Raw genomic sequence first — 11,957 nt, forward strand, 5'->3', positions numbered from 1 at the left:
ACATTTTTTGTAACAGCAACAAATATATATGGTGAAGTTCCTGGGTACAGATTTTTTTTCCCTGTCCCATTTTTTGTTAAAATGTTCTTCCCAGAATACACGCATGGAGCTACAGTAAGTCTGTAAACCTATGGATGATAATTGGATACAGATTTATGCCTCGAAAAAAATATTCCTGGCTAAAACCATGCAAAGAATTTACACTTGACCCGCATCTTAAGGGAGACAGGGAAATATGAAATGCATCTCATCATTAAAAGCTCTTGTTACTGGCATGCATCCTATTAATGGAATCGCATTACATCTGAAAGACTTAGCTAAATGAGCCGTAGGCAAAACCCTAAGAGTAGAGAAGTGGAGTTTACAGAGGAATATGTCTAAACATCTGTTAGATTTATAGCTGTGGAGAAATGAATGCAACCGCACGACACCGAAGCTTTGATCTATCATCATCAGTGGTAACCAAAGTTGTAAGACAACTATTAAATGGTGCTCTGGACTAAACCAAAAGCTAATGATTTAAAATGGCATTTTAACATATAACAAAACCCATTTTTCTTAATTACATTTTGTTATTAAGGTTTACCCACACCATCATTTGCACACTCATGGTGAAATCACTGAAATACTCATCTCTTGGTGTCATACGTGCCCACATGAGTACTTTCATTATCTCCCTCCTCCTTATATGTATTTTATCAGTGTCATGTACTTGGTCATTGTTCCATTGCCAGAGATGATCTCACAGCACTGACATCCATAGTTCTCATTTGAGCAGAGCTCTAGGTTTACATATCTGACACAACTATAACTCCCAAGGCTATGAGCACACGAGACAGTCCACTGTCAGATGGCTAAACCCGTTTGATGCCACTCATCACAGGGGTACCCTTAGATACAGTAGGTGTCACATAACATTTCATACAAGCAGAGGACTGATGACCCCCTTCGCTTCAGGCTACTGTGGGCCAAAGTTAGTATATGGGTTTATCTTGGGATCTAGAATATGACACTGTTGATCTTTTGATTTTGAAACCACAGTATGATCCACGTTAGACATTTACTGTTGCCTCTAGCAAGGTCTCTTCTCATCTTGGCTACATGAAGAATCGAGAGCTTTCTTTTATGTGTGTGTATAAAGATTTTGCTGCCCACAATTTTGGAATTTATACCAGCTGTGAGAGCGTGGCTGAGACTGTTTTTGACTCTTTGTGTGTTACTGTGGCAAAATGCTAGCCTGTTGAAACCTAATGTAGTGTCTGTGAAGACTCACTGTCATTGGGATTTTATCAGAATATTCACTTTAATTCAGTTTTATTTATCTAGCACCAAATCATGCCAACATTTACCTCGAGATTCTTTATATTGTAAGGTAAAGACCCTACAATAATACAGAAAAAACAGCGAAAACCCCAATATTAAGATGACCTGCTTTGGGGAAATGCTTTGGCGACAGGGGAAAGGAAAAACTCCCTTTTAACAGGAAGAAAACTCCAGCAGAACCAGGCTTAGGGAGGAGCAGCCATCTGTTGTGACCAGCTGGGAGTGAGGGGAGGAAGACAGGACAAAGAAACGCTGTGGAAGAAAGCCAGAGATGAAATGTAACTAATAAGCAGCAGAGGATGAATGTATGGATTCATTGGTAACTTGTGATGTACAAATATATTTCAAGAATTGTCTAAAGACCAATTTCTGTAGCAGCTGGAGTCCATTGCAGGATGATCTCTAGATAATTTTGTGTTTTAATCTCTCTGTTCCATCATATATTTATAAAATGTTTGTTTTTCTAAAAAAAAACCCCAAAAAAATCAGAATGAGAATCAGAATACTTTATTGATCCCTGGGGGAAAATATTTTTTTGTTACAGTGCTCCATTATAAACCAACATAAACCAACATTAACAAGACAGACAATACACTAACTAAGAATAGTGAAAATACAAGTCAGAAGAAAAAAGAATACGTAAGAAAAAAGAGCTAAACTAAGAGAAAAAGCAGGAGTGACTGTAACAGGCTGCACGCTGGTTGGCGCATGCGCACTATAAAAAAAACAGCCCTTCAGCAGCTTCTCCAACTTAGGGCTGTGGGCGGCTAGAGCCTTACTCTGCTGACATCAGAATCAGAATCAGAATACTTTATTAATCCCGAGGGGGAAAGTATGGTGACCAGGTGTCCCTGCAATATTTTTTGTCCTTTGTCACGACATCCTGTAACTGTGACAGTGTGTAACATTTTGATTTAGTCTAGTTTTCAAAGGCACTGCTATCCAGTGGTTATGAACAAAGACCATCATCATGAATCATGTGCATGTTATCGTCACACTCTCTTGCTGCCTTGGCTACAGTATGCCAAACAGGGGAAAACAAACAGGGGAAGTCACCAAGTCTAAAGCTTTGCAGATTTCAGTGGAATATGATGGAAAATACCTTAAAGACAAGCAAATGCAGCAACAATAAAGACTATGAAGCTACTTATAACAGGATGACACTGGTGGAATTTTTTGCCTTTGTTATTGTAATTTTGATATTTCACATGGTGGTGAATAGCGACATGAAGTGAAACAGTGCATGTCAGTCTCACAAAGCTCCTGGGGCTAAAAACAAGAAGTGAAATGCAAATCTCAGTAGCTAGCTGGCTCCTTTTAGCTTATTCACAAGGGGATGCCACTGCACGACACATCAAATATGGTGCCAGATTGACAGATTTTTACTGCAGATGACCTTCCCGCCTCAACCCCTAGGGGATTTTTATCTTGTCACTGGCTCAAACTAGGCATACTTCCTTGTTAGGGGAATGTGGAAACAACTAAATTATGGAGCCAATGGCCAATCTAAGGTTGTGTTGCAACTGAAAGCCAATGATTATTACCAGACAGAACATTAACTTAACTTTTTACATTTATTGATACAAGGTGTGTTAGAAGATGATGAAACAAATATTTTATGTTCATTGAATTTGCCTAAATTTACTCAGGGAACTGGGAAAATAGCATTTGACTAAAATGCCATATTATTTGTCCCTAATGTGCTAAATTCCAGGTCAATTCAGCACGAACGTAAAGGTGCTGCTATAAATGGATTTAGTATTATATACTTAAGTGTAAGGCAATTATTTTATTAATAATACAATAATACAATTATTTTACATATATTTTTTAGTTTTTTGTGATCAGAACCACAACGTTTTTATTTATTTATTTAGATAGTTATTTTTGTTTGTTTAAAAATAAAAATATAAGCAATTTAATTGCATAAACTATATCTCCTCGTTTTAAAAATCAGGATTCTTGTTATTAAACGTAGCTTAAGTGTCAATCACTTTTCCCTGAGCTCCTCCTCTGCCCTGACGTCAGGGAGACGTAGCTACGTGTTTTCAGCGCACTCCGCTGTGATTGGCCAGATTAGCTCACGTGACTCGAACATGACTTATCACAGAAAATTGCGAGGAGCAAAAAAACTCCGCCGAAACGTGTGCCGAGAGAGAGCGACGATGACGTAACACCGTGGACCGTGCTGTGTTGTCACCAGCTGTTGGCTAAAAGAAGACGAAAGAAAAGTGGACGCGTCTCGATGGATTGCGTGTTCACGAGTGGACCGTAGGGCTTAGAGACACGTTCGGAACTGAAGGAGGGGAACCGGGCGACTAATGGAAGCCCCGCAGACTCATCAGCCGCGCAGGGATAGTATTAGTTACATAACTGAAGCCATCGATAACGGAAAAACTGTGATAACGGAGTAGTGCCCGTAAAGGTCGGAGTTGAAGCCATTTTTCTCTGCAGTAAGCACAATGATTTCATTAATTAACCCAACGCATTTGAACTTTTCTTGTTTTTTGCTGTTTTTGCTTCCATGCTTCACTTCAAGATCTTTTAAAGGATCAATTGTCTCCAGTGATGTTTCCAGACAACTTGCAAAAGAGCATGCTGGAATGATCAGCGCTTGCGACATTGTTTACTCTAGTCAATCAGTTGCTACTGAACCAGTAGACACCAGCTTTATTCATGCACAAGGCTACTTCTTAAAATGTGTAAATCTCATTTGATCATATTTTAATGTTTTCTCCATTTATACCACGGCAAAGGCATCTGATTGGCTTGCAGATGTCAGGTTAAAGCCATCATATAACCTACTGTTGCTTTATTGCAATACATAGTAATACATAGAAGTAATTATTTTCCTTTATGCAGTTTCATTTAAGGGCAACCAAGCTACATGATTCATTTTCTTTTAGTTGAGTTCACTACAGGTGTCTGTATAACCCTTTAAATATGACTGCTTACCATTAGAGGTTGTAGATCTTTGGTTTTTGTTTCAGGAGACAGTTACACAGTCTTACCACCGCCATCATGAACGTGGGAACAGCACACAGTGAGGTTAACCCCAACACCCGAGTGATGAACAGCCGGGGTATGTGGCTGTCTTACATCCTGGGCATCGGCCTCCTTCATATCATCCTGCTGAGCATCCCCTTTGCCAGTGTGCCCGTGGTCTGGACCCTCACCAACCTCATCCATAATCTGGTTAGTGGTGTAGTGGTGTCCCTCAAAGGACCAGCACTGCCACAGTTTGCCTTAACCTTTATTGACTAGGTCAAGTCAGGTCAAATCAAGTCGAGGGCACGTGCAGCACAGTAAAGAGGTTTAGGATGTGGTGAATGGGAGTAAGTTGAGAGCTGAGTCAGAGACACAACTGCTTGCTGCTTCACTGCTCTTAGACATGCCTTTGGTTAATGAGGTGATTCTTTAACAAGCTTCTTGTTTTTTGTTGTTGTTTTTTCATAGTTCCTTTTTTTTTTTCTTTCCAACTTGGACAGGCCCACATTTCTTGAGAAGAGCGCAACCACACCGTGATCCTGTTACACAAGTGAATTTGCTAGTTGAGGCATGGGCTGTTTCATCATGCAGCTTAAAAGTGTTCCTAATATTGAGAACACATCTGACTTTTACTTATGAGCTTTACAGTAGATTTCGATTTATTTTAAAAGAAGAAGAAGAGGAAGACCTTAGTAAGTTAACTTCCTGGAAGATTTTGTACTTAACGAAGTTTATTCTTGTATTCACATATCAATAATCCACTAGTGTGGCAATCATGTGTGGCAACAGTGTTCTGTTTTTCCCCTTCTCTGTAGTGCATGTACCTGCTTCTTCATACAGTCAAAGGGACACCTTTCGAGACCCCTGATCAAGGCAAAGCTCGCCTCCTTACACACTGGGAGCAGATGGACTACGGTGTGCAGTTTACGGCTTCACGGAAGTTCCTCACCATCACACCTATTGTCCTGTAAGTTGCATTCCTCTGCTTTTCTGTTTAATGCGGCTTTTTGAGGACCGCAGAAAACCATAGAGGACAATATAATGGGACAATACCTTAAGCAAGTATGTTAGGTCTAAGGAGAGTGTAGACAGGAAATGACAACCAGAGTAGGTCATCAGTTCTCTGACAAGGACACGTCTCACTACCTTGTCATCCATCAGCACTTTTGTGTGACAGGCCTAAAGCAAAAGCAGCTCTCTTTGAATGAACCTGTGTGTTTGTGGCTTAATCAGAATGCCAGTACCTTTTATTCAGAGTGAACTTGCACACACTTATACCTCAGTGGAGAAATATATGCTGCATTATAAAATTCAGCGCTTATTTTCCTTTGGTGTGAGTGTGGATTGATTAGCATACACGCTGCTCCCTTATTAGCCAAGCCTGCAAATTGAGAAGGGGCACAGTGTTTGCAGAAGTGCCGCTTGCTGCTTTCTTGGCCTTTTTCTGTCCTTATTAACCACCACAGTTCAGTTTACAGGAAGCACTCTGCTTCCCCAGGGTTTATTTGCCAGCTCAGCACGAACATTGTAGCGATAGCGCTTTTGCAGGTGTGGACTTTGTTTTTGCACTTATTTAAAGGGGCTCTTTGTCATTTTGTTTTGCAACCACTGCCAGCAGGAAGAAGTGAGCGGTCAGTCTTTAGACTCCAGATGTAATGGCTACACATCTGCTGAAATCTTCTGGGAGTGTTTTTGTACATGTCCTTACCTGTTCCGCTGAGAGCAGGAAATGCAATTCATCATTCTCACTTAACAAAAATCCCTTACTGCCACACCTAAAAGTGCGACTCATATTAAATCAGCATAGTTTTATTTATTCCACCATCTCACCAGGATTAACACAACTCTGCACACATACAGCCAGCACACAAGCCGAGTTTATATACATGGATGTGGTATGTATGTGGTTCTTTTGTTTTTTTCAGGGGGCCATAATAAAAATGATAAATAATCAATAAAACAAGTGTAGGACCACATGATGAAGAACTGTGAAATCAGATGCACACATTGCTGAATTCTGGTAAACTCTATAAGCAGCCGTTTGTTTTTACTTCTCATATTTTACTTTGGTTTCCTCTGAGGTTACAATAAAAAACTAGCTTAAATCTTCCTCATATGCCCCACTGCACTCATGAAAGATGTTGAATTATCTTTTAAATAGAGACTCTAGACTTTACAATCATTAGAATCTTAATATGTATTATATATTATGTCTCCAACCTCAAACTTTTATACCTCTATTGTGAAGACCCACTACTTTTACTTTTTATGATGTCGCAGGCCGGGTTGAATTGTGGCCGAAGGTTCAATTCTACAAATAATTTTTCAGGTTGTTGTAAGTTGAAAAATTTCTGTGATAAACGGAAGCTTTATAGATATGTTGATTAGGTGTCATCACTGAATGTAGAAATATTGAATAGGTAATAGAATATGTACTATTTATGAACAAATATATTGTGTTATACATGAAATCTAGCCTTAGATCTTTAGACCATTCTAACAACCCCAAATGTAAATGAAAAAAAACAACGTTTTTTGATAACGAGACAGAGCTTGACCAGAGACTGCAGTGTGTGGAAGGCCTCTTGAGGCCTCTTGAGGATGGGCAGTGGCTCCTGAGCCAGTTAAGTCCCCTGAAACCTCTGAGAGAGGATGACAGACAGAGGAAGAGGGGAGGGAGAGCAAGGAGAACAACTGCTGTGTGGGACAAGTGGGCATCTGTAGATAAGCCTCAAAAGGGAATGTTTATGTGGTCCTGCTCGCGAACTTCAGATAAATCATCTCATATTCATAAACCACTTTAAGTGTTTTATCTGCTTCTCATCCTCGTCAAAATTGGAATCATCAGTTAGCCTAACATGCATGCTGGGATTAAATTAGATGGACTTTTTAGCTTGTTGGTGCTTGGAAGCCTAATGTAGATTTAGGCTTACAGATTCTCATATCAACTCATTTGCTCATTACCAGTGTTGTAATTCTGTTGTTTGGCACGTTAAAATGGTCTCACAGGACAACTGCTGGCACAGCTTTTGGGAGTTAGGAAACATCTGGGTGTGATTGGCAGAATAAAACTAAGTGAAAGGTTTTTTTATACATAGAGTGACATTTTATAAAGACATTGTGGTTTTCTTCAGGCTTTTAACGGACTGCCTTGCTTTCACACCAGCAGAGAGAAATCTAGACATAAGCTTTATGTCCTTTGCTCATTGTAATCTTCTCCTTTTTTGTGCCTATTCTTGATTCAGGTATATATTAACCAGCTTCTACACCAAATACGATCGGGCCCATTTTGTTGTCAACACTGTCTCCTTGCTCACGGTACTCATTCCCAAGCTGCCCCAGCTGCACGGTGTGAGGATCTTTGGGATTAATAAGTACTGACACGGCAGAAGAGGACACCTCCTTCCTGTGTCCCTGTGGACTGCTGAGAGCACACAGAGTATCAAGCTTCTGATTTGGCTGCAGAACCATTGGGATCTGTGGTCGTTTGGCGCCTCACTCTGCAGAGCAGCACTCTAAATAAAGCCTATTGAGCATACTGCCATGGTACCAAACCCCAGGACGGAGACACGAAACACTAGAGAGCACAAAGGGAAAGTGTTCAGTTGTGATTATTTGTGGAAAATCTTCTTTGAGCCTCGTGATTTTTCCAGAGACATTTTAAAAGGATTTCTCAAAGTATTGTGTACATTTCTGTAGACGTTCTCAAATGTGACAAGTGCCGGGGGAACGGGACAATGTAGTTGTACAAATGTGGTGTGCCATTTTACACTACTGGCACACTGAGGCAGTAATCAAAGTTATTTTGTATGTAATGATACGCTGCTGTATTTATTCAGCTTCACTCTCGCGTGTAGCTCCGTCTTCCTTGAGGTTTCTGAGCTTAGAGGAGAGCAACAATAGTTTAATGAAATGGTAGGGGACCTGTGAAGTGCAGCGGAAGCGAGACACAAGAAACCACGAGATTTTATATTTAGCCCTCGCTGTTCTGCTCAGGGCCAAGATTGGGAAGTTAAGCAGCCTTTATTTTTATCTGACCATTTCCTTATTTGGACACCTCTTGTCCTGGTTTGTGCGCTGCAAACCTCCAGTCTGTGTGCAAAAGCACTCGACTGATCCGACTTATCCAAAGGTCCTGCAGTCTGGCTCTGGAGATGGGCAAAATATGTTCACACATGTTTGTTCCTGCTCTGTAAAAGTACTCAGGATCTGGTATGTTGAGCATGAGTCAGCTGTGTCTGCAGCTCAGACCAGTCAGCAGATTGCATACTGAGTTCTATGTTTATTAGGTACGCTTTGTGCAGTCTGATGCACTGTAGCACGGATGCTTTCATTTACCTAAGAATTAAAAATCCTCCAGAATGATGAAAACAATGCAACAATAAAGCACTCAGGACAAAGATAGAAAAATAAACCCTTGCAAAGCGGGATTAATCACTTTGTCTGCCAGCTGTAGCTGCCATTTTTCTTTAATGCTTTCTTCATAAAGCATCCTGATCTGGATCTAGGCCAGATATTTGGTACAAAAATGACTTTTCAAAGGTTTGAAAAATGAATTTAGGATGTGGTGTGCTTCATTTCTCTTGCATTACATTGGGTGGAGTTGCAGGTGAGGATTGTTAGCAGGTTCCATAACATCAATTTTACTGACTTTTTTATGGCTGTGCTTTATTCTCCAGTGTAAGATTTTGATTAGGTAGAAGTAAACTTGTTAATATGGGATAGAAATGTCCAAATCACCCTCTGGAATGTATTTCAAAATTCTCCTTAGAGAGCTGGTATTCGTTTACGTTAAGCCTAGTTGTGATCCTGAATTCGGGGGAAAAAATAGCCAAGCAGTAGTCAAACAGTGGCCTAGGGCTTACATTCAATATCACCTTAGGTAGTTTTTAATGGAGGATGCTTCTGGCTACTTGAAGTCTAGTTTTCACTCTTGATTTTTCTTTGTGTTGCTCTTCTGTAACTACCTGTCTCATGAACTGCTTTAGATTACACTTTTTTATCATGTTTTTAGCTTACTCCGTCTCCCGTTTGATTGTTTTCTGAAATTAGCTGGTGCTGGAAACGAGGCTAATGAGAACAGTTTGTGGACTGAAAGAAAAAGGATAGAAAAAGGAGACACTAAAGAAAATAGCTGCATAAGATTTTTAAAGTAGGTACGATCCAGATCTTTCAAGAATATCAAGTACTTCCTCGTCATCTGATTGAAATCTCCACTTCTACTAGTCCTATGTGCTAAAAGAGGTCATTGCATTACAGTAAAAACGCTGGTTGCTATTTTCGGAGAAATACAGTGAAAGTGCATCTTTTCAAATCCGCCATGTTTCTTCGTTTTCATTGCGTTTGTCAGTGAAAGGCCAAAGCAGGCCTCATCGTAAGCATTCAGGGTCTTTGAGTTACTGTGGGCTGTGTATCACGTGCACAACAGTGCTTTGATTCAGTTACACAAACAGTTGTCTTGACCTGATTTGTCTTTAAGAAGACACAATTCATATATGTTTGTCAAAATTATTGCCAGGTTAAATTTTTCCTGGAGCAAAAACCGCAGATGGCCAGAGCTGGAAAATGAATACAGACTATGGTTTGAAGAAGCATCATTTCATATTTGACCTCTGAAATTGATAAATGGTACTGATTAGTTGGGGACAGGCAGAGAGGGAATGAAACATGAGCTCAAACATGGATTTCGTTTAAAGGTGACTAAACTGTATAATAGTTCATCTTAATTCTCATTCGAGGTAAAATTATGTTTTACATTTCTTCTTTTGAACTCAATTTTACGATACCAGATGTTCAATCAGAGGGGAACGTCTATTCTGTGCTGGGATACGAGGATCCATTCAAATCTGTTATGAATTGAAAAAATAAAAATGTATAGATTAATAGTTAAACCACTATTGTGCCCTTTAGCAGTAGTAGAAGCAAGAGCAAGTATAGATCTAATATTTAAAATGACTTAGAGTGGCAGCAGTAGTAAATGTAGCAGAATCATATTTTCCTTAGATTTGTGGTTCACGCTGTCACTGCAAAACATGAAAACATTCATTTTATTAAGTGTGTTAAATTGGAAAAAAGTAATAAATGAATCAAACATGGATCATAGAACCAAAGAGTTCACGTATGTGTACATAATAGTTGATCTGCCCGAGCCTTCATCATGTTTTCAGACGTATTCTTACTCTAAAGGGCTTCATTGTAAGACTTGCTACAGCACAAGATGACAATGCATTTACTTTTTTTTTTATCAGACTGTTTGAGAACATCGGATAAACTGAATGTTGATTAAATGTGAAAAGTTGCGCTTGTAGCTCCTGGTTTGATTTTCTTTTTTAAAAAAGTGTACTTGCTTTGTTTTTGAAGGACATTGCAAAGCCATTTTCTGTAAGAGCGCTTGACTCTAAATACAATGTTTTTCAAGCATCATCTCAAAATCCTTCATTGTTGTACTGCGTATTTGTGCCGCCGTGTCCTCGTTTTCTGGCGTTTAATTAAAATGCAGAAAATGTGTTGGATCTGTAAAGGAATTGGTAATACGAAGCATTGTGCTCATCATTTTTTGTGTGCTTTTCAGTATGTACAACAGGCACAACATGGTGTGAGACAGCCTCTCCTGTCTTGTTGTGGCTGTGCTTAACTTTTGTTTGCACATCCAGGGCTCTCAAGAAGGTTAAGTGTTGACTCTAAACACAGATGTAAGCATCAGATGGATTACTGCTCATCAAAAAGAGAAAGGCTGTATTTAGGACAGCTTTTTCAGTGACTACAATGTACTGACATGCCTCCTCCATGACGTGTTTGCAGGAGTTTAGTTCAGACTTTTAGGTTGCTTAACATTATGACTAGTCAGTCCTTACAGTACAATAGAGTTTGCACAAAAGGAAAAATGAAAATTGTACTTAATAAAAGTAGGAAACACTTTCAGAATTGTGCATAGATGTGATATTTTGTGCTATATTCTGTACTTTGTCTTTGCAGGTACAAGGGTTTGTAGAAAATGCCTGAGAGTAGTAACTCTTGCAATGCACCTCCTGAATGCTGTGCAGTGCATCAGGTTATTCAATCTGAATGATTGTCCTAAACTCTGCAGCTTGAAACAGTACTTCTTTGTACTCTCTGTCAACTCTACCTGATAGTAAACCTATGCATCAAATCAAAAATTCAATCTATGGTCTTCATTTCCCCCATTGCAAGCTGATACTGACGCTGTACAGTGCTCACCCTGTTAAACAACACCGGGGGCTGTTTAAACATTCAGTAAGCGAAAGTAACAGTGAGGTATTACGAGGCAGTAAATTAGCAGGGTGTCACACATTATATGAAAGCAATCAAATGATTTAAGTCATAACAATATAAATCCTCATTTTAGGGGCAAAATAAGCTTTTTATTTGGTGTTAAGCAGATATGCAATGGCATCCCACCCATTTATGTTGAATAGATTTTGAAGTCTTCTTTAGACATGAGCTGAAATCATGATTTAAGTTATACCTGGGAGGTAAATGTTCCAAACGTTGTATTTTTTTGATAGAAATAGTTGAACGACTTGTTCTTTGTTGCTCATATCCTAGTACTACATCAGTAAAATCCAGTATGTTGATCACGTGCTTCTTTTTAATGATGACTACTACCCGATGTTCATGCAGACGTG

At 39.4% G+C, this 11,957-nt stretch overlaps 1 protein-coding gene across 4 annotated transcripts in view; it reads left to right on the forward strand.

The window, feature by feature from the left end:
• The first annotated feature begins 3,231 nt into the window (after positions 1 to 3,231).
• Positions 3,232 to 11,957, forward strand: part of ormdl3 (ORMDL sphingolipid biosynthesis regulator 3) — a 35,604-nt gene continuing 26,878 nt past the window's right edge. Inside the window, exons 1-4 of one of the 4 annotated variants that reach the window (XM_005913665.3) lie at positions 3,281 to 3,776; positions 4,314 to 4,518; positions 5,127 to 5,278; positions 7,557 to 10,554. In XM_005913665.3, coding sequence (XP_005913727.1) covers positions 4,345 to 4,518; positions 5,127 to 5,278; positions 7,557 to 7,692 — 462 coding nt within the window. In that variant the 5' untranslated portion in view covers positions 3,281 to 3,776; positions 4,314 to 4,344 and the 3' untranslated portion in view covers positions 7,693 to 10,554. Of the gene's footprint in view, positions 3,777 to 4,313; positions 4,519 to 5,126; positions 5,279 to 7,556; positions 10,555 to 11,957 lie in introns of those variants that run through there. The other 3 variants (XM_042223668.1, XM_042223663.1, XM_014335693.2) reach the window with 3 other exon arrangements.

Source organism: Haplochromis burtoni, unplaced genomic scaffold (assembly GCF_018398535.1).
Source record: "Haplochromis burtoni strain Fernald_Lab_line unplaced genomic scaffold, NCSU_Asbu1 Contig_6, whole genome shotgun sequence".
Classification (NCBI taxonomy): Eukaryota; Metazoa; Chordata; class Actinopteri; order Cichliformes; family Cichlidae; genus Haplochromis; species Haplochromis burtoni.